This window comes from Peromyscus californicus, unplaced genomic scaffold (genome assembly GCF_007827085.1).
Source record: "Peromyscus californicus insignis strain IS unplaced genomic scaffold, ASM782708v3 Scaffold_18__1_contigs__length_77618521, whole genome shotgun sequence".
Taxonomy (NCBI): domain Eukaryota; kingdom Metazoa; phylum Chordata; class Mammalia; order Rodentia; family Cricetidae; genus Peromyscus; species Peromyscus californicus.
In genome coordinates, this window is record NW_026294480.1 from 9,154,471 (window position 1) to 9,177,268 (window position 22,798).

Here is a 22,798-nt window from a genome sequence, read left to right on the forward strand (position 1 = left end):
TAGCCCAGGCTGGCCTCGAACTCACAGAGATCCGCCTGGCTCTGCCTCCCGAGTGCTGGGATTAAAGGCGTGCGCCACCACCGCCCGGCTACAAAAATTCTTTAGGAGATAATTAGGAAATGCAGCAAGATATAAGCTTAATAAGGTTGAAAACTGAAGACTCTCCTTATCTATCTTCATAGTTATCATATATGTGTGTGTATTAAAAAGAATTAAAATTTTAATAAAAATAGATCACAGTATATAGAATTCTGTGGAAATCAACAAAGGTTAAGGGCTTTGTGTGAGGAAATTTACATATATTACTGAGGTACAAAGGAATACCTGTGAATAGATGGGTCTGGAGGACCACATTCCTGAAACCTTTCAGGACTAAGACTTTCATTTGCCTGCATGGGGATAAAAACTAAAGTTCTTCTAATCCAAAGTCAAGCTAGGTTTCCAAGTTGTTTTGGACAGAATGACAGTACTGCAGTGAGCAAGAACCACCCTTCACACTTCATATTCTAGAATTCTTTTATTTTTCTCAGTCTACTTTATACAAAATGACATTAGTTTTAAGTTTTAATTATCCTCTTATTATTGGTGAGCCTGGGCCTTTGAAATAAACTCTCTAACCACGTGGATAGAATTAGAGAGCACTGCTAAGCAACACAAACAAATACATTAGTAAAACAGAACAAAATGCCCAGATCATGATTGTAGCTAGAGTTTTCCTGCCTGGCCCACAGTCAGGACAAATCTCTCTCACCTGCCAGTCCCACAGACGCTCAGACCTGACCAAGTAAACACAGAGACTTGTATTGGGTTCAAACTGTATGGCCATGGCAGGCTTCTTGCTAACTGTTCTTTCAGCTTAAATTAATCCATTTCTATAAATCTATACCTTGCCACATGGCTCGTGGCTTACCGGCATCTTCACATGCTGTTTCTCATCATGGCGGCTGGCAGTGTCTCTCTGACTCAGCCTTCCACTTCCCAGCTTTATTCTCCTCCTTGCCCTGCCTACACTTCCTGCCTAGCCAATGGCCAATCAGTGTTTTAATTATTGACTAATCAGCAACACATTTGACATACAGAACATCCCACAGCACATGATGAAAAACTAGATACTGAAAAGTCAGTGTTTGCCAAAATTTATTTATAGTTTTAACAAAATTTCAATCAAAAATGGATTTTTTTTGAACAAAACATAACTTTGATCTATAATCTCAGCACATCCTAAGACAGAGATCATTTTCAATAAGGAGGAATGAAAAGGCATTATTTTATCTCATGGATAAATATTGTATAATGTTGCAATAAATAAAACATCGGGGTATTGATGGCAGAGTCAAAATGGCTGAGGGATGGCTGAGAAGAAGAGCTGGCTGTAGTGAGAATCTGCTTTCTGACAAAAGGCAACATTAAAAGCCAGTGTGGGAAGGTTGAATTTCATGACGGAAGGCTCATAAGGGAGGTGGTCATGTGTCATGTGTAATAAAGGGGAGCTAAATATACCAAATAAAGATAAAATTAATTGGCAGGAACATAAAAATGCTTTCAACGATGAACAAGGAATCTTGAGGAAAAAATGCCACAAATAATGATATAAATAAGTTATTTCCCAAAAAAAGCATATTTGTTTGCAGACACAAGGAATCATTTCAGTGTTTGTGATCCAAGGAGCACTGATTTTAGAAGTGTGAACAGGACTGAGGTGAGGAGACATCCTCATCTAACTCGTGGTCCAGACATTCATTTCCTTTTCTCTCTCCTTCCTTCTCTGTCTCTCAGCACCAATGGAGGTCGGAGTCAGCAGGTTCAAGTCCACAATGAATTCAAAGATATAAATGTTGACAAAGCAAATTCTCTTCAAATTCTGATCTTAAGAAATCAAGCCGGGCATGGTGGCACACGCCTTTAATCCCAGCACTTGGGAGGCAGAGGCAGGAGGATCTCTGTGAGTTTGAGGCCAGCCTGTTCTACAAAGCAAGTTCCAGGACACACACACACACACACACACACACACACACACACACACACACACACAGATAGATAGATAGATAGATAGATAGATAGATAGATAGATAGATAGATAGATAGATAGATAATAAAACAAGTTAGACATCTCCTTTGAGTCTAAACATTTATCCCTTTAGATGAACAATTTCTTCATTGGGAAAAGATAAAAATCCACATGATTATGTATAGAAAACTGAAATTCACATGTGGTTTAGCATGTAACAGAGTTCGGTGTATGCACCAGTGTAATTTTTGAAGATCCAAACTCCAAAAGGCAGAGATACAACCTAATTATCTGAAAATTACTAAACCATTTCAGAATATAGGAAGCCCACAGATGTTCCCTCCAAGCCTTTACTTTTGTAAGGAGCAGACTACTGTTCATTGGATTCATCTTTCTTTCTAGCCTTTCGGGAGGGTTAGATGGCCAAGACTTTCCATTTAAGGAGGCAACATGCCTTGACAGGAGTCGGAGACTAAGGAGCCGGGAAAGAAGCAAATCTGATGAATGAATGGCGGAAATTGGGGGCAGCTTTACCTGGAAGAGACTGGCAATCATCCAGCCATTGTTTTGCAGTCTTCCCTTATAAGAGATCAGGTAAACTGTATGTACAGTTCCAGTACCCAGGAAGTAAGAACCAAAGAAATAACAGAACTAGAAGAGATGGTGTGAGTGCCAGGGGCAGCAGACTGCTTGGAAGATGTACCACTAGCGATGAGGGAATGTGGTGAGGGTCACTGCAATGAGCAAGGAGGTCATGGCCTAGGGCTGATGGATGGAGAGAGAAGGGTGGGTGCAGTATGAAGTGGTACCATGCTGCAGGGCTGGATTGGGGGGACTTTGTTCATCAATGGGGAGCTGGCTTTACTCTGAGCAAGCAAGAAGCAGAGTTCCTCTAAAACACTACCTTACCAACTAACGAATATGCCTAAAGACAGACTGGGTACCAGGCAAAGCTACCAAGAACACCCCAGTGAGAGAAACCCAGCAACTTCCATATGAATGACAGGAAGATGATTTGTACAGTGTCAAATTCCAGATCTGCTTGGTTGATGGGGCTGTAAGTATGATGCCTGAGTCAAAGAAAGGAATCATGGCTGGCTGTGATTCTTGGCTTTTTCATTTTTAATAAACAAGCGTGCTGCTGATAATCATCACAGCCATACTTTGGTTGATTGACAGATGGCAAAGCACTTAGGAGAGACACAGCCTCTCATTTAAATTTCATTGTGTTGACACAAAAGGCATACATTAAAAAAAATTACTGTTCCCTTGTCCATGCAAAATGGAAAAACGGCATCTTTCAAAAACATAATAGAGAAATTGTTTTGTATCTCAGATAGCCCACAGTTATAACAGATGATAAATATTAAAGAAAAAGCAACATATTCCACTGAAAGAGCAATGGTGAATGTTTAACAAAAATTCCCTTTACATTTATTTTATTTTAAAATTATATATCTTTTTTGAAAGTGCTACTTCAAGTAAGATTTTCACTAAACCTTCTGAAATTGTATAGAATCCAAAATAGGCTTTATTATATGAATTACATGATTGAAAGTGTCTTCTTGTTATACACTTAAAAAAAGAATAGGTATTTGGAACTTTTCCCCCCTTTCTGTACACAGTTATGAAGCATCATACAAGTTCCAAAAACCTATTCTTTTCTTTTGTTGTTGTTGTAGTAATAACCAATATCCAGGGGACGTAATTATGGTTGAGAAGGGATATTTATTAAATGTTGGTCCAGGTCTGGAGGATCTCACAGTGAAGGTAGAAACTGCCCTGTGAAGCCCATTGCAAGGTTTTCACAGAGGCAAGCAGGGTGCAATTAAACCCTAACATGCTCAGGGTATAGCATTTGCTTTTATTTTTACATTTTTTGTGTGTGCTTATGAGAGTGTGTCTATGTTTGTGTTTATGTGAGTGTGTGCATGTGTGTGTTTATGTGAGTGTGTGCATGTGTATGTTTATGTGAGTGTATGAGTGAGTATGTGCTAGTGCACCTGCAGGGAAATCAGAGGATGACCTGAAGGTCTCAGCTTCCCCTATCACCATGTCAGTTCTGGGGGTTGAAGTTGGGCCTCCAGACTTGCCAGAAAGAACCTCTCTACCCACTGAGGCATCTTGCCAGTCCAGAGAACCATACATTTTTGGGTGGGGTACACATATGGTAGTTTGGGGGAAAGGGTCTGGCATTGGTGTTTGGTGACAGTATGTTTTCTTCATCTTCAAATTTCTTCAAACATGGATTTGTGACTGGGGATACTTTGGATTCTTTGAGGAGTAGAATTTAAGATTCTTGGAAATTTTAAAGGAAAAAACAGAACCAAATTGAATTGCATGATTACAGCAAGCAGCTCTGGCCAGCGGGCCTAGTTCCCAGCAGTCTGTGGGCTCACTGAGTGACTTCAAGAATAGAGAGCCCTGAAAGGGTGGGGGAGAGGCATGTGGTGAGATGAGAGGCAACAGCCTGAACAGAGTACTTCCTAGAAGCAGATACTGTGGGTACTAGCAACACTAGGAAGATGCTGAAATCCACATCAATGTGGAAGTGGTGGAGGTGGTAACATGGGAGAACCAACCTCAGGCTCCCGAGCAGAGGATGGAAACGATGGAGGTTGTGACTTCAGAGGCAACAACCCATCTGGGAAAGCATTTCAATGATTTCATTTTAGTATGTGTAAATATGTGTCTTAGAATCTATTTCCCCCTTTCCTTCACATCTGTGGATTTCAAAAATATTAACACAAATGTGGGAGTTTCCACATCTTAACTGTGTAAACTATTATTGCTATTTCTAATTTGATAGTCCTGTTTCCTGAGCCCAGAAGGTAACAATGGAGCCTATCAATCTATGACTCTCGACTGAGCTCTGCCACTGGCCCTGGAGGATCAGCCTGCAGGGAATTCCAAAGTCTGAGCAAGAGAGAAAAACAATGTCACCACCCAGAGTTCCCTGGGGCACTACCAGACTCAACCTACTGTAAACAGCCATGCTAAAAACCCATGCACCAGATGCTGCCCTTATTTTTTCCTGGGTTTCTCTGAAAGCACACTGACATGCATCCTGGCCCTATTATTTATTCCTTAAGGAAGAAGAAGGTTTCATTCTGGGGAAATGTAAGAGAGACTTCAGCAAGAGTCCCAAAGGCCTAGCAAGTCTCCCAGTTATTTTAAAGTCAGTAATACTAAATTAATAAAATTCTATACACATATAACATTCCAAAATTATATATATATAATTTTGTATATATATATATATAATTTTTAAGCATATATATATATATGCTTAAAAGAAATATGTATATATTGTGGTGGTTGAATGAGACTGTCTCCCATAGGCTCAGATGTTTGAATCCTTGGTTCCTAGTCGGTGGCACTGTTTGGGTAGGTTTAGGAGGTGTGGCCTTGCTGGAGGAAGTGTGTCACTGGGGGTGGGCTTTGATGTTTTCAAAAGCATGTGCTATTCCAGTTCACTCTCTGCTTCCTGCTTGAGGTTCAAGTTGTGAGCTCCCCTTTCTTCCTGCTACTGTGACTGCCACACCTGCGGCCATGCCTCCCTGCCACGATAGACTCTGATCCCTATGGAACCATAAGCCCAAATAAATTCTTTCTTTTGTAAGTTGCCTTAGCAATGGAATTTTATCGCAGCCATAGGAACGTGAAGCATGAATCTATTTAGTCTTATCAATAAAAACCTGGAGTCAGATATCAGGGCGAAAGCTGAAAGATCAGAGAAGCAGAGCAACGGCCACTAGAGAGTTCTTACCTCTCTCAATCCTCATACCAAAAGGATGTGCCAAGATCCTGTCTCCACCTGCCTTATATTCCTGTCTCCACCTCTCTAGTGCTGGGATTAAAGGTATGCAACACCACCACCTGGCTCTGCTTCTCTTTTAGCCTGGATCAATCTCGTGTAGCCCAGGGTGGCCTTGAACTCCTGATCTTCCTCCTTCCTCCTCCCAAGTGCTGGGATTAAAGGTGTGCGCCACCACTGCCTGGCCTCTATGGTCAGCTAGTGGCTAGCTTCATTCTCTGATCTCCAGGCAAGCTTTATTTGTCAGAACACAAAGAAAAGTAACACACACACACACACACACACACACACACACACACACACACACACAATTTTAAAAGCGAGAAGAAAGGCCTCTACCTCCTCACCAAAATGAGAGTCACTCATTTATTTTGCTCCAATTAAAAATATGTAACACCAATATTTTTTGTTCTTTTAACTCATCACTTGCAAGGTCAAGGTCCCACCTGAGGTGTGCAACTCTTGAATAGATAAAGTAGCCACCAAGGCTGAGAACAATTACTTCTCTACATCAATAACCTCAGTTCAAAGACTTTCACTTGAGTTTACCAGATTAAATGTCTGCAACTCACATTTTAAGTAATTAAATGCTCTGTGGTGATATACTGTGTACCCTAATAAAATTTGCCTGAAGATCAGAAGATAGAACAAGCCACTAGATTAAACATAGATGCCAGACAGTGGTGGCACACACCTTTAATCCTAGCACTCGGAAGGCAGAGATCTGTCTGGATCTCTGTGAGTTCAAAGCCACCTTGGACTACATGAGATTGACTCAGTCTAGGAGAGAAACAGAGCTAGGCAGTGGTGGCACACACCTTTAATCCCAGTACTTGGGAATCAAACACCTTTAATCCCAACACATGAGATCTCATGCCTTTGCTTGGGAAGCACACATGTCTTTAATCCCAGGAAGTGATGGCTGGGCAGAGAAAGGTATAAAGGTGTGAGGAGACAGGAACTAGAGGCTTTTTCAGCCTGAGGAGTTGGTGAGATAAGAGGTAGTGGCTGTGGCTTGTTTCTTTGTCTCTCTGATCTTTCAGCATTTACCCCAATATCTGGCTCCAGGATTTTTATTAAAAGACCATCTAGCAATTTGTGTTAAATCTCTCTGATTCAGCCATGCTTTCAGACTTCTCCTCTTGATTCATGCAGCTTCTTAGGATCTCAAAATCTTTAATGTTCAAATAATCAAGTTTCTTTCTTTGGTGATTTTCTAATTATGCATTTAAAAGAATATAGTCTATATAAGTGACCTGGTTCCTGTTTTTAATTCTTCAAGCATTGTCCTGTGAGTTCTATGTGCTGGTGAATGAAGTTTCTCTCCAAACTTGAGGTCAAGCAGTGTGTACACACTGGGTTTTTCACTGGCTGGGAGACCCAGAGGATATGTAACAAAGCAGAGTGGCACCAAAGAATGTTTTGGTTTGAGTTTTAAATTATGGATACACGGTAATCACGGTTGTTTTACTTAAACACACATATGCAGACATGTCAATCACTGCTAAGAATCCTCCATATCCCACATTAGGAGGTCACCACCCCAGGATCTGGTTCTGCCCACCCTACACCATCATCTCCCACTGACTACATTTGACTTCTGTTGCTCTGGGCTTCTAGATGCTGTTGAGCATGCAGACATGCTTTCACCATGGCTACAGAATGGCTCCCTTTCCATCACAGTGGCATCTGACCAGCTTGAGTAACTACTGACATGGCCAGCTCACCTGGCACCCCTTCCTTAGATCTGTCTCCCCTCCTCTAGGTCCATTTTATTTCCACTTATTTCTTGATGGTTTATTTTATGCACATCCCTGAACTTCTGCTTCCACCCCAAGTCTGGAGGATAGAAGCACTGTGAGAGCAGAGATACTATCTGAAGTATTCAACTCAGCTCTTCAAGGTCCAGAGGAATACTGAGCAGACATACCATGCTCTTTTGAAGAATGAAGCTTTAACTCTAGACTTGGAAATTTTATAATCATTGTGGTGATATTTTATTTGTGTTTTAATAAATAAAGTCTGCCTGGAGATCAGAGGAAATAGCAAGCCATTTTAAGTAAACAAAGAAGTCAGGCAGCGTAGCACATGCACTTAATCAGATCACTTAGCAGGCAGGATCTCTGTGTGTTCAAGGCCACACTAGGAAACAGAGCCAAGCGTGGTAACACAGGCCTTTAATCCCAGTACCAACCATACAGACCTGGAGGTCTGTACAGACAGGAAGTGACAGAGCTGTGTAGGAAGAGGAAGTGAGGTAGCTGGGCTAAAAGCCAGTGAGAGGGCAGAAAAGCAAGGCATATAAGCCTGGGTAGACAGGAAGTTGCGCTCTTTGGAAGCTGCAGAGTTGGTGAGGTAAGGTTGGCTGGTGGCTTTCCCTATTTCTCTGATCTCTCTAAGGCTTTCACCCCTATATTTGGCTTCGTGTTTTTATTTATAAGACCATTTAGAAATTAATCTACAAATCATCCTGTTTGTCCATTCTACCCTTTTGGAGAAACACACATACTAAGCAAAATAGTTTCTTTCTCTTTTTTTTTTTTTTTTTTTTTTTTTGGTTTTTCGAGACAGGGTTTCTCTGTGTAGCTTTGCGCCTTTCCTGGAACTCACTTGGTAGTCCAGGCTGGCCTCGAACTCACAGAGATCCGCCTGGCTCTGCCTCCCGAGTGCTGGGATTAAAGGCGTGCGCCACCACCGCCCGGCCTCTTTTTTTTTTTTAATAAAAAAAAAACCTTCTGTGCCTAAGAAGCTATTTCAGAGTTCTAAAATATTATACAACCCAGAATACATAGACAGGAGCTCAGGCAAAAATTTTGCACATGTAGAAAGTGTTTTTCTTTGAACTTCTTCATTTATGAAGCAACAGTAATTTTCCCACAAGTAAATGCCACCCCTGTGCTTCTGTACTATGTGCACCTGCATCTTGTTTATGGAGGCTGATCCTGAATATATTAGCTAATTATAGATATGCAGATGTCTTGTTTGTCATGATGTAAAAATATATAAAAAATCACATGAAATAGGTATCACTCGGGTCTGTAGATGAATACCCAATTTCTGTGAGGTGTGCCTGAGTGATAAGGTAAAGAGACAGACTAAAGTTAGAACAATAAGGGAGATTATTCATAATGCAAAGTCTTCACATTCTGCTGTCATTCTTCTGGTGGAAGGCAGAATTAAAATATTAAAATAGAAAAATTTGAATTGCAGAACAAATTATCATCTATTGATTCATTTCTTAGGACATTTATTGAAGAAAAATTTTATCTAGAGCCAGAGAAACTGGCAGAGGGAAGAAAGCATCAGTTCTGGTTTTTCTGAAGGATAATATTAAAAGCTGCAAGGGATTCACTAATGTAGACATACAGGGGTGGAAAATGGCGAGACTGAAGGTGAATGTCAAGGAGCCTGTGATTGTTCACTCAAGTATTTGAAAGGGTTTTCATAATAACAGTTGGGGTATATGATTAATGTGATTACGCTGAAGACCATATACTCATCATACTGGAAAAGACTGATGCCCATAACCTAGTCAGGGAGTCTGGAACCTTATCCGAGCGAGGGAAGGCGACTCCACAGAGCAAGGCAAGATGACATCCTTTTTTCTGAGGTATAGTTTTCCAGGGCTCTTCCTGAGAGAAACATTTCTTTACTCTAACAGGTTGCAGTATTAAGAACAATGCCACCTACCCCTGGTGTTACAAGACACTCATGGTCCAATTTCTGGTGACTGTGAATATGTTACTTGACAATGGCAATTTCAGGTTACAGATGGAATGAAGTTGCTAATCAGCTGACCTCAAAGTGAAGGTTTCTACTGATTGCTTTGATGGACCCAATAGAATCTCACAGTTCTTTTTAATACGATAGAGGAAGATAAAAGATTTTTAACTAGGGAGATGACAGTATGAACAAAGATTGAACTAGAAATTGCTGGCTTAGAAGAATGAAGGGGCCATGCACCAATGGAAACCAGTAGAAGTTAGGAAAGAAAAAAAAAAAACAAAAAACAACCCGCAAACAGCTTCTACCACGGCAGTTCTGAAAAGGAACACAAACCTCTTTGTTAGGCAGTGGGTTTCAGCCTAGAGAGGCCAATTTTGAATGTCCGTGCTCCAGAGCTTTAAGATGACAACTTCATTTAAAATGAAGCAGCTGGTTTTGTGGTGATTTGTTACAGCAGCAGCAGGAAGCTAATACTCAGGGCTGTGGGTGAGTCCCAGGTTACACTCTCATGAGCGGCATGTCAGCCTTCAGTAGATAACAAAGCAGCTGCTTTTATCTGCACACCTGCGGACAGCAGGAGGCTGCTGTGCCCTCTTGTTCTGATGTCCAAATTCCTATCTCCACTATAGTAACCTATACATCATCTTCCCGTGCTCCAACCACTGGGACTCTCTGGGCCTACTAGATGAAGTAATCTGCAAATGACACAGCTGAACTTAGGTCTAGGAGAATCAAGACAAATGATTACCTGCTCTGCTTGAAGAAGTACCAAGGTCAAGGAGTTCATTGCTTGATTTATGGCCATGCTGTTGACCAATGCCCAGAGCTGATGACTTCATTTTTGTTTTAATTTTTTTTTCATTCTCTTCCTCCCTTATCACTCTTTGGTCTTTTCTCCTGTTTCTTTACTTCTTGTCTCTAATAGACCTCAATATCCACAATATATATTACCATCTCTCTACAGTCCAAAGACTTCTATCAATTGTTACGTTTCCTACTTGCTGCAGGATAGCATCTAGGAGACACTTCAGATCAGTTGAGAAGCAGTTCAAAGTCTTCCAGTTTTCCCTGTCAGCCTCTGTGGCTCTGCAGTCTTGTCTACCCAGCTCAGCTCATCACCCAAATCACACTCTTTCCATTCAGTCACCCTTCTCTTTTGTCATCATGATGTCATCAAAGCCACATCTTGGAGCACTTTATCATCAGGTCATCACAAAAGGAGTTGGGTATGTAACAAATATATCTTATATGAAAACCAATAAAATAGATTGCATGTATCTGAGATAAAAAGAAAATTGAGATTGGCTTTTTCTCAGAGATAGATTTTTTTTAAAAAAAGAAAAAAAAAAAACCCAGCAGGTTTCCAGGCTGATTACAGCCCTGTAAACCTTTCATACCTATTGAGCATTGTTATTGGCTTGAACTTCATTGTCTTGGATACAGTCAGAGCTAAGGAGTTAGACACTCTAGTCTAACAGGCCATTTGTGTTGAGAACTGTTGTGAACCATGGAACCCACTCTGCTGCTTCCTCTGTGAACAGAGATGTTGCTGGAATCTTCCAGGAGGTGTGTGCTGCTTTTGTTTCAAGATTGTTGGGCTTTGGCTGTCAAGTGGTTCATGGTCAGTGTGAATAACTGGCCTATGCTATTCTCACCCTATTTCTCTCTCTTTCTCTCTCTTCTCTTTCTTTCCCAAAGTCTTCCTCTCTTGTGGTGTGACCAGGTCAGTTGTAAAACAAAACAAAACACAAAGTACCAATGACTTTCTTTCTTTTTGATTCCTTTAGCAGATGTTTATTGAACTGTTGGCAGATTACAAAAGGGTGTAATAATTCTCTCTTTGTTCTGTCATTTAAAATATAAGCATAAGCCTACATGAAGTATCGACAAGATTTACTATTGACAAACAACTGACAGTCCAGTGTCCTCTACAGGTTCAGGATAAAACACAGTCGAGTAGTTTTAAAGACCACGGACCCAATTGTTGAATGTCTGAAGTACTTTGATATTTATCTGTAAACCAGAATTATGAATAATAACTTTCTTTTTCCAAAGACATTTTTATTTCACATGCATGGGTGTTTTGCTTGCATGTATGTCTGTGTACCATGTGTGTGCAGTGCCTGTGGAGACCAAAAGATGATATTGGATCCTCTGGAAGTGTAGTCAAAAATAGTTAGCTACCATGTGGACTGGGAACCAAAATTTGGTGTTTTGTAAAAGCAACAAGTGCTCTTAACTGCTTAACCAACTCTACAGGCCTACTATGAATATTAACTTTCTGGTAAATCTAAAACTCTTTATCTTGCAGCTCATATCTAATAAAAGTATTTTTATATCAAAAATGCTTTTTTATTTCTGAAGACTCTCCCTTTCATTCTCTGAGATCCCTCTAGTTCTTTCCAACAATGTCCAAGTACAATTACAAGATAAAGCCCAGATGTGAACATGGGGCCTAATTCTCACTTTGCCCTGCCCCTTGCCAACAGTCCCCAAATGTCTTCATGTAAAATCAAATTAAAATTCTATGGGATGACCTTGGGCATAGTCACAACTTCTTAAACACAAAAACCCCAACCTCCTCGGAAACAACCTGTGGGTTGTGACCCCATAGGCTGTGTATCTGAATGTAGTAGTTACGTAAATCTAGAAGCAGTAAATGCTCAAATGAACAGCCAAAGAATAATTCAAATTCTAATGTGTAATGAATCTGAGGAGTCCCTGGCAGTGTGCATCTGGGTTGCACTGGATAGCTTCACTGTAGCCTTGGCTCTGGACACACATGGAAGTCACAGTACACATACTGTCATGCCATACAGTGCCAGCACCTGCTGCTCTAACATGTTTTGAGATGACAATATCCCATGAAACAGTGTTTTTGCATAGGTACATAGTATCCTGCTCTCATAGGAACACCATGGTTCAGCTATGGAAAACAAAGACTTTTAGTGTTTTCCTAGTATTGTTCCTCAGCAAGTTAAGTACAAGATTGACGTATCTTTGAATTGTGTTGTGTTAGAAAGTTTGATTTTTAAATTGATGTTTGAGTTGGGATTAGGATAGAATTTTCAATAATTTCTGAAATGTTTCTGAACACCTTTGCAACACTTACACATATGTATTTATACAAAGAGGAGGTCTCAATGACAACTATAAATTCAAAAGAATGATGAACCCTGAAAAACATAAACTACACCTACATCCTATAGCATTAAATATTCAACAAGGATTTGTTTATGTAAAGATAATTAAGCTTATCAGGCTCAGTATTGCAAATTTGTTAACATTATAGTCTATAAAAGAATTGCTTTTAAAAATGATTTATCATTAAATATTTTATATAGACCTATTTTATATATTACTTACTGTGGGAAATACAGTCTTCATTGTCCTTAAGTCCTTGCTCTAGATTATAGATTATATCATCTGTAGTTGTTAACTTGTCCTCACTCCCACTCCAAAACCCATGAAGACATCAGTCAGAGACCATGACTTCCCTTGAGGTAGACTGCTGAAGGTATTCACAGAATTCCTACTAGAACAATCACTGTACATCTTCATAACTACACAGATACTGGATATTATAGTATTATTTACTCTCAACTAGATTTCAAGGGAAATTTTGGCTTAACATGGCTCTGGTCAATTCTGTTGAGAAGATAGTCTTTTCATACATCATTGTAACCAAGTCAATATATTCAATAATAACATTCTGTTTTTCCAAATAGTTATGGAAATTAAAATTAGCCTAATGGAGATCCTTGGGGAATAGAGAAAGCAACTTGTATGAACATTGATAGAGTATAGCTTCAGAAAAAAAAAACCCAAACACTTCCAAGAGGGCCATGTGGAACCCACAGAGCAAGGTCCTTCCACATTGGCTTAGTTACTGGGATAGGAAGATTTGAGTCTTTTGATATAGAATGAAATGGAGTGATAACACCAGCAAATTTGGGACTCAAGAACGAGGTCAAGTTCACTTATTGAGGACAGATTCAAGACAACAGAGGCAGCAGACATAACTGGTTAGCACAGACACGAGATGGAAACCCACAGGAGAGTGTACTATGCATGGACAAAGTATGCTGCCCAAGCCTTCCTGCGGGATTGCATTTGGTGGTTTGAGAAAGTCATGAGAACCTAGAGAATTTTAGAAGGGAAAACTGTAAAGATGGCAGATAAACAAGATGTGCCTTCCTTGGTTCGATGATTTAGAGATTTTTCTTCCAGCATGGAAGTAAGGCCTCAGGGTGATGAGTTGGCAGCAATTCAGAATCAAATGGCTACTAGGAGGTGAGAGGGCAGGGCTTTCCTGCTACTGCTCTCAAAGGCAAAAAAGAAAAAAAGAAAGAAAGAAAATAAAAGTGGAAAATGCTGGGTGAGGCAGTTTAGGTTGCATAGAAAGTTGATCACATTCTGAGAGACGGACTCATGCTTCAGACACAGGTCTATTTAAAAACATATGAAATACTTCATCTCCAGAAATGTGGCAAGGAAAATGGAGCACAGTAGTAGCACATGGCTGCACTTGAGAGGTGGAGGCAGGAGAAGGAGTTCAAGATCAGCGGACATGACATGAGACCTTGTCAGAAAAAATAAACTGTACCAAGGGAAAAAAACCTAGAGAGAAATCCCCGTGTCCCACACACAATAGGAACCAACTGACATCCGGGAAGGCTATTTGTTTCTCTTTCTCACAACTGTAAAGACCAGGAACTATTCCAGGAATGGGCAGGTAAAGAGGGTCCACTCAAATAGGAGGAGAGTGTGAACCCACAAAGGAAATGAAATTAAAATAACCCACCGTAAAACTGAGCAAACTAAGACTAGTAATGTCACAGAGCTTAAGGGACACCAGCTGCACGGCTGTTCACGGACACCCAGCTTTTGAGGTGGCTCTAGGCTCATCCTTATCTTGCAGAGAGAACATCATACACCTGGAGTTTCTTGTCCTGCCACTGGGTTGCTAAATTCTACTCCAACAGTGGTCTGAATCCTTGATGTCCACCTGCTTCCAGAAAGGGTCTCAATGCTCAATGGTTACACAGATTGAAGTCTGGCCATGTTTCTATTCAGAACCTCATTCCCCACCCCACCCCACCCCACCCCATCCCCTGTGTCCAACATCCCCCTTACAGAGTAGGCTGATGCACTCAATACACCCTCAACTCTCCTTCCTTCTTGCTCTGTATCTTTTTCCTCTGCTGGAGTGGCACAGGGGATAGCATATCTGATTATTCAAAGGCAGGTCATGAGGACACCATCTTTTCTCTGGTGCATCTGTGCTGAGGTGGTTTGTGGGCCACAGAATGGCCTGTCTGAGTTGCTGAGGCCCTCTGGTGCCTGCAGTGGGCAGTCTCAATCTGTGTCTGATGCCTGCAGCTGTCTTCACCCCCACAGTGCTGGGATGCAGAAGGAACACATCGGACACCTCTTGGCTCCTAACCTCTTCTCTCTTCCATAACCATGCAGTCCTAGATCCCCAGGACTAACTGCACCCTCATTTCACCCCTCCGTATGATCTGGAAACACAGGGCAAGACACCAGATGTGAAGCAAAGGAAGCAGGGCTTCCTATAAATACTACGGCTCTTCCATTCTTCCATCCCATCCTTCTCAAGTGGAATTTCTGTCCTTTACGCTGCTCCCATGAAAGTGGTACCGAAGCCACTGAAGAGACTATCAAGATACAGTTCTATCAAGAACTGGGTCCTTTTAGAATCAGTCCTGCTACTCAAGAACTCATTTTGTAGTGGGCAAGATAATTGCTCATATCTGCATGCCGTGTCCTCTGGAGCTGTGAGAAATATCTATTTGGCATATCACATAAGTCACACAAGAGTGTCATGCTGGTATCCGAGGTTTCCATGACACCCACAAGGAGGTCCTTAGTCAGCCCTTAAGAAAAACTTCCAAGGCCAGATAAGCCTAACTGATGGAGGGATGCTCTGACTGGCTCAGGCCCAGGGGAAAAGGGTAGAGAAGAGACAGGAGCAGGAGATGGTGGCAGGGTACCAGAGCAGGTGATGAAGAGATGCTTGTGACGGGGGTGGGTAAGCACCCTAGGCCTCCTTTCTTTAAGTAAAAAAGCCTCATAAAAACCAGCTCCTGGTATCTCTGAAGGTCTGTCTCCACTGCTTTCTCCACATTCCAAAGGATCATAATTTTGACTTCCTCCCTCATCCATCATGCCTCGGTGGAACCATATTTGTCTTCTTTATTTCTAATTCTGCCGCAGCCTGTTAACAATATTGCCAGCCTATTATCTCCTCCACTGAGGGTGAGTCACGGTCCTTTCCCTTTGAGGTCCCATAACTGGTGCTCCACCTCCTCCATCACCCTTCATGTGTGAAGGACCAGGCTTTCAGGAAATTAAAAAAAAAAAATGTATCAGCCATCATCGTCACTCATTCTATATTAGCTCTGGCAGCACTGTGCTCACAGCGGACCACACATCATTTTCCTCCTGTGTCTGCGAGGCTGTGATCTTTGCAAGCCTTCAGCTTTCCACAGAGCTAACCATAGACCCACCTATTGCCCGAAGCACATTTCCAGTCTGTTCCTCCTCCAGCCTTGACTGTAGCTGACGGGATCACGAATATCCTTGGAAACAGGTCCCATAGCACTATTTATCAACATCACCGCCCCCTTTTCAGCATCCCCTAGCTGACAGCAGCAGATCTCAGGAGATGGACAAGCAAAGGGGGTGTCTACACACACTGTTGTCTATAAAACCAGAAGACTGGTTTCACATGAAACGACTATAAAGTTTTCCAGTTGACATCTGCTCTTTGCTGCCAGATCAGTGGTGTCCTTGCCACAAGGATACAGAGCCCCCAGGCCACTGCTCAGCCTGGTCATCTAGGATTCAGAGAGGCAAAGCTGTTTCCTCACGGTCACGGAGCCATATAGTGGTACAACAACCACAGTTCAAATGCCGGCTCCAGTGCCCTTTTGACAAGAGCAGTGGCATTCTACTTCCCGATGCCTAGCAACTGAACACAGGCTCCTTGAAAAATAAATGAGGAACAATTTACAATGAGGGTAGAGAAGGAATCATTCAAAGGCAATTGAGCAAAAAAATGGATAGAACCTTCCCTTGTACTACATGAGGTAGAAAGAACCAGAAGTGAAAGAAAATCAGGAAATACTTTACATGTAGTAGACAGGAATAAGTCCCAATTTCTTTAACATCTGAAATGTTTTAAATCGGTCTGAAGGAAATATAATTATGGAGAAAGGGACATTTATATATGAAGATCAATTTTTGTGTTCCAGTTAAATAAAGACACACTTTGAAAAAGATATTGTAAATGATACAAATTGAACATTATGTGCACACATGCATGCACATGTATACACACACACACACACACACACACACACACACACATACACACACACACACACACATGCACATACACAGACATATAACTGGGAGTGGTAACATACATCTATAATCTTATATAATCTCAGCACTCAGAAGGCTGAGGATGAAAATCAAGGCTAGCCTGGCCTACATGGTGAGCCCTTGTCTTAAGAAAAAGAAAAAGAAATTCCATAGGTACATATAAATAAAACTCTCGGGGCTGACGGGCTAGCTCTCAGACCTCTTCCACCAGCTTCAAGTGGGTTCATTTGTAGATAGTATTTTTCTGGCAACCTCTGACTTTCTGTTTCCTTTTTTTTTTTTAACTTGGGCTATTCATCACTGCAGAAAGCCGGCAGCCATCCTAACTGGACTTCAGTACTCATTCCAAGCACCCTGGAGCTGTATTCCGCCCTTCCATGTGTGTAATCCCTGGTATGACAAGGTGCTGCTTACATATGTTTGTCTTGTGGGTGTGGATTCCTTAACCAACACATTAGTAACATTTGAATCTCTCCTTTAATGCAAACCCAGCTGTGAGTCGTCTTTCTCTATGTCCATTAGAATTACCTTTCTGTAACAAAAAAGAGTATGCTTTAGGAACTGGAATGGCATCATTGGGAAGGGTAGTTTGGAGGTAGGCAAATACAACCCAGATTGTTTTCCTAGTACAAGCTTAAGTTTAGCAATAGATTCTTCAAATACTTCAGTTGCATATTTTATAGCCAAGCTAATTTTTCTTATAAGGAGGGATCAGGTCAAAACTCTACATTAAATATTCATTACTGGTAGATTTAGGCTTTTTGTTAAAGTTTCCCACATGTGGGAGGTCACATTATAATGTTTGAGTTTCTAGAAAAACAACGTGTTCATGAATTTATTTAACAGAAAGCATATCCTTAATGTAAACATAACACTTTTATTAAACTAATTTCTGTTTAATTAATTGATTTTATTACATTAATTTAAACAGATAATAGAATAAAATATTAATGTTTTAATATTAAAAATAATCTCTTGCTGTGACTTAGAAGGGTAGAAATATTTTTTAATGTCTAGGATGTGTATTACTTAGATGCAATTGAAGTGCACAGACGAGTGTGTATGTGTATGTGTGTTCCTAGTATGTAAATCTCTCCATGTGTGAATAGAAAAGCTCATCTTCTTGTTTATTCAATGGTGTATACAAAAGAAGACATGGAAAAAAAAAGGCAGGAAGGAAGAACTGAGATAAACCAAAATTCTTTCAACTCACGAAGGCTTTTGGTATTATCTCCAAATCAATGACATGCTCTTAGTAGGCTTAACTGAAGAGAATTCCCCAGAAAGGATTGATGAAAAATGCTCAAAAGTTATCAATATCGATGAACTTCCTCGGACATGCTTGCAGTCCATACTCCTGAGCAAGCTTCCATGTCCCATGTCCCTCTGACTTCAAGTTATTTTACTGTGACATCTCCAGCAATTATCACACATGGAAAGCACTGTTCACATTTTACTGATGTCTACCCATGCTGCTCAGGCCCCTGCCCATTTAAAGGACTACTTAGATATCAGATGCCTATCAGGTGCACATACTTGTGAGAATTCCAACACCTTCTCCACATCCCTTCTGCCTCCTCTGATCTCTTTTAATGTTTCTTCAGCTGCTTTTCTTGTGATCTTGCCTTAGACTCTGAAGGAGCTGTGTGTAACCCTCCCATCTCTCCCAATCTTCAGGTGCTTGCTGATCTTCAAAGTATATGCACTTAATGTCCTACCTTAGATTGGGACACCTGGTAGGATGCAGAGTTCACTTTAGTCACTGGACACTGTCAAGCTGACACTGCCTAGCTCTAACTCCTCAGCTTTGCTGCACTGTGGGGGTCTGCATGAATGCTCAGATTCAACTTTATTAGCTCCATAGGAAAATGTAAAGGGCTGGCTTTCATCTGCTGATTGAAGGAAATGAGTCCAAGACTTTGTACCTATAAGTTGCAGCATCATTCTGAACAAAACTGATTTTTTTAAACTTCATTATAAGAAAACTGTACAAAACACCATGATGAGGAATGAGGGAGCTATGATTTATGGCCCTCTGTGTAGAGGAGATTTAATTCTGCCTTCTGCTCAATGGCCTATCCATTGTGTGAGCAAAGTCAATAAGAATAATGAAATGTAGACTGAAGGGCTAAATCAATTCAATAAAATGCAATAGAAAGACTAGAGGACTGAGTAAATTTGGAAAGGCTAGTGCCTGCCAGATTAGTATTTGGACAACAGGTAATTACAAAAATCAATACCTGTATATGAAAACATGACAGGCAGCCATCCATCGCAAAACAGGGAGTAATTACTAACAGTCTGGACTCTAAGTAACGATGAGAGGACAAAACAAGTCCATGTAGAGTTCTCACCAGACTTTACACACTGGTGTGTGCATATGCTGATACACATATACACACCTCCCCATATGACCACAGGAAGAGGGGGGCAAGTTACACCTCATGCTCTCAGCTCAGTGTTAAGTCATGTCCTCAGTCCTATCCTACCCTAGCCTTCCTTCTGATCCAGCTCATGGGAACCAGAGGACAATCATCATGGGGACCCAGAGCTGAGGATGGGGTACCCGTGGGGAGGAGGAGTTCTATTGATAATATTAACTGTCTTTCAAGTGTTAGCTGTTGGAGAAAACTCCAAATACTGAAAGGTGACTCAGGCAGCTCAATGACATCACAAAAGAAAGTATTATATGTGCACACACACATACATACAACATGCTCACACTTCCATATACTCACACACATACTGACATATACAGACATGCACATGCACATGCATACTTATATATACATGGGTAAAGACACATGTATACACAGACATATTCATGCCTACATATGCTCACAAGCACACTGGCATATAACATATACATGTATACACTGACACCTATATACAAGTTCTCATACTCTGATATGTACATATATTCATAAGATAAAATTGTAACTTAGTGTCTTGTGTTCCTAGACACAAAACTATGGATAAAGTATGTTCACTCACTAATCTGTCTGCTTAAATCAAGTCCCTTAATCCCACAAAGGCCCTATAAATACAGTTTCAGTATCACTAGTTTTTTCATGCACACGTTTCTACTCTTGTATTTTTCTCTCTTTTAAAATTTCTTTACATTTAAAACTTAATTACATCATTTCTCTGCTCCCCATACTTCCATTATTTTAAAGATAAGCAAAGAGGTTCTAGAAGAGAGTAGCTTCTGTTCCAGATGACAGGCTTGGTTGCTGGCATGGGAAGCTTCTTCCATCGGATTTGATGGATATGTCGGTTCCCCTTCACTGCACCGCCTCTGTCCACCACAGGGTACAGAGCGCAATTCCGAGATCTGTTGTTGGGCTGCATGGCAGCCTATAGGCCTTAAGGTCAGTCCACAGAGCATGTGTGCAGAGCTAGTTAGACAAGCGAGTTCATACTGCCCTGGGCCATGGTAGCTGTGCAGCCTGACTGGATGACTTCCTTTTCTGATGTTTGACTTCTGAAAGCATAGAAGCTGCCACTCCCCCTTTCCCTCCTGTCCCTCATCCAAACAACGTGATAGAAAGCTCCCATTTCCCCCTTTGACACGAGCAGGAGATTCAAACCAGAGGAGGCCCAGTCTGTAGGTATGAACCCACTGCCCAGCCATTCACAGTGCTGAGCCAGTGTCCTTTCCAAATCTCTTGTAAGCCACATCTGGACTATGCGAGAGCTGCTCTGTTCATTCCTGAAAGCCTCATCATGTGAGCAACATGCCTTGCAATGTGTTCTTGGGGTCTGAGGGATGTCAGAAAACTCAATATCAGCCCCAGATTTGGGGCAGAAACACAGCCCACACAGGACTGATACACCAAGTGCTCTTGTATTAACGTTTTGCCAACAACAAAACAAGAAGCTTTCATGACCTTGGGGGAAACTCCAAAGGTCTCCTCTTAGAATATTATCAGTATGTGGCACCCTACTCTGCCTTTCACTTTGCATGATGACTGGACATGGGGGGGGTGTGTGTGTCAAAGCAGGGATCCTAAGATGGTGTCCACAAGGAACATCTGTCATATAACCTTAATGTGATTTAGGTCATCTTAACAGTAGGTACATTTTTACATTTAAAAACTATCCTTGCTTAACAAGGTCAGATAATTCTATGCTGTGTGTGGCTGCCCTGCGCATTACAGGATGCTCTGTGGCATTGCTGGTTTCTGTCCATCAAGTACCAGTTTTACCAGCACATCCTCCCCCGAATTGTGACAATTCAAACTGTACCCAGCCACCAAATCACAGCTTTCTGAGAACTACAAAGAAATGTATTTTTTCTGATGGTGGGCATGAACCAACTTCTTAAAGGAAAATCTGCTGGGCTACATGCATCCAAATGTAAGAAAGCCAAAATCCACAAAAATTGCAAAGAACATCCTTGCATCTTTTCCTTCCACTGTTAAACCAGTTTGGCTCATGCTCAAAATTGCTTACATGCTATGGAGATGCCTCATTACAGTTTATAAAATCTTTAAAAAAGTTGATTACTCAGCTCCTTGCAAGCCAACGTTTATCCTCTATCTGAAAAAAGAATTTGAGTTAGCTGCGGTGACCATGGTAATTTTCCAGAAATAAAACACACTACAATGTTGTACATACCTTGGGGTATTCCAAAAGCATGGAGCATTTTAACAACCATTTATGTGATGGACACAGACAACAGGCTCTTTAATGGATCACATATATCCATATTATATCCACTGCTGCTTTTGTAAATGGCTCAGAACATTTGGTTATATGGCAAAGCCTACAGCGCTCATCCTACTAACAAGTTCTCGAAGACAGACAGGCCATCATGAATCCTGACAATAATTTGAGGAGATAACAATTGATGTCTGGCATTTTTTTTAGTCTTGGGAGACAGATTATTCACAAAGACAGAATTAGGAAAAGGAAGACAAATCATAGCATCGTGAGGCAGAAACCTTGGTTTCTCTCAAATGGGCAGGCATGCCTTGTCCTCTCATCCTCTGTATTCAAACAGAAAAGGGGGATGCACACATACACATGCAATTCACTACACAACGAGCTCTATGTCTCCATCCCAAAGGTAAGTCTACCAGTCAATGGCGTAATTTTCATTTTCCTGTATCTTTTTCTGTCTGACGTGACTCTAAACATACCTAAGCACTTATGAACCCAACACCACTCACTCGATGATGCCCGGAGCACTCACCTCTGCTTTAATTTTATTGTCTCCGAAACAGAGGTGTTGCAAGTAAGCTGCTGCATTGGATTGGACGGAAGGGAACTGATGCTGCAACATCTGTATCACTTCAGGCAGCTCCGGGTCTCTCCATCCAAACTCCCTGTATGAAAAGAAGCAGGAGAACATGAGGAATCAAGCCCAGAACAGACAATGTTCTCCTAACACCCACTAAATGTGCTCAGCAGTCAAGGGAACACTTCACAGTGACTGTGCTGGCTTCCTCACACATACATGGGTTCAGTGCAGAAAGGGTTTCTGAAAAGATCTTGGGTACCAGCTTTTAAGCATCCACATCTGTATACATTCATACTCCATGAAGATTACATACATGTGACTAGGAAAAGATAACTTAAATCCCCCCCCCATTTTTTCACTTGGGCTTAATTGAGTAGAGAACACATTATTCTAATATATGATTTCAAAAGGCTGGCATGCAGCATTTGCCAATATTATCAAATCAGGAAAACAATGGGTACAATCCAATACACCACAAGAGCAGGTGAGCGTACTGATACTGTTACTTTGCTATTGCCATTTTCAAAGCCTTTTAAGAGATGAAATGAAACCAAGAGAGAGAACGTAGACCCCTTAAATGATTATCTGAGGT

General features: G+C 41.1%; 1 protein-coding gene across 8 annotated transcripts in view; it reads right to left on the reverse strand.

Annotated features, from left to right (window-relative positions):
* Ctnnd2 (catenin delta 2) overlaps positions 1-22,798 on the reverse strand; it is an 863,700-nt gene that overhangs the window by 231,924 nt on the left and 608,978 nt on the right. For all 8 annotated transcript variants that reach the window (XM_052743025.1, XM_052743021.1, XM_052743024.1 and 5 more), the window contains one exon: positions 22,159-22,291. In XM_052743025.1, coding sequence (XP_052598985.1) covers positions 22,159-22,291 — 133 coding nt within the window. The remainder of the gene's footprint in view (positions 1-22,158; positions 22,292-22,798) is intronic.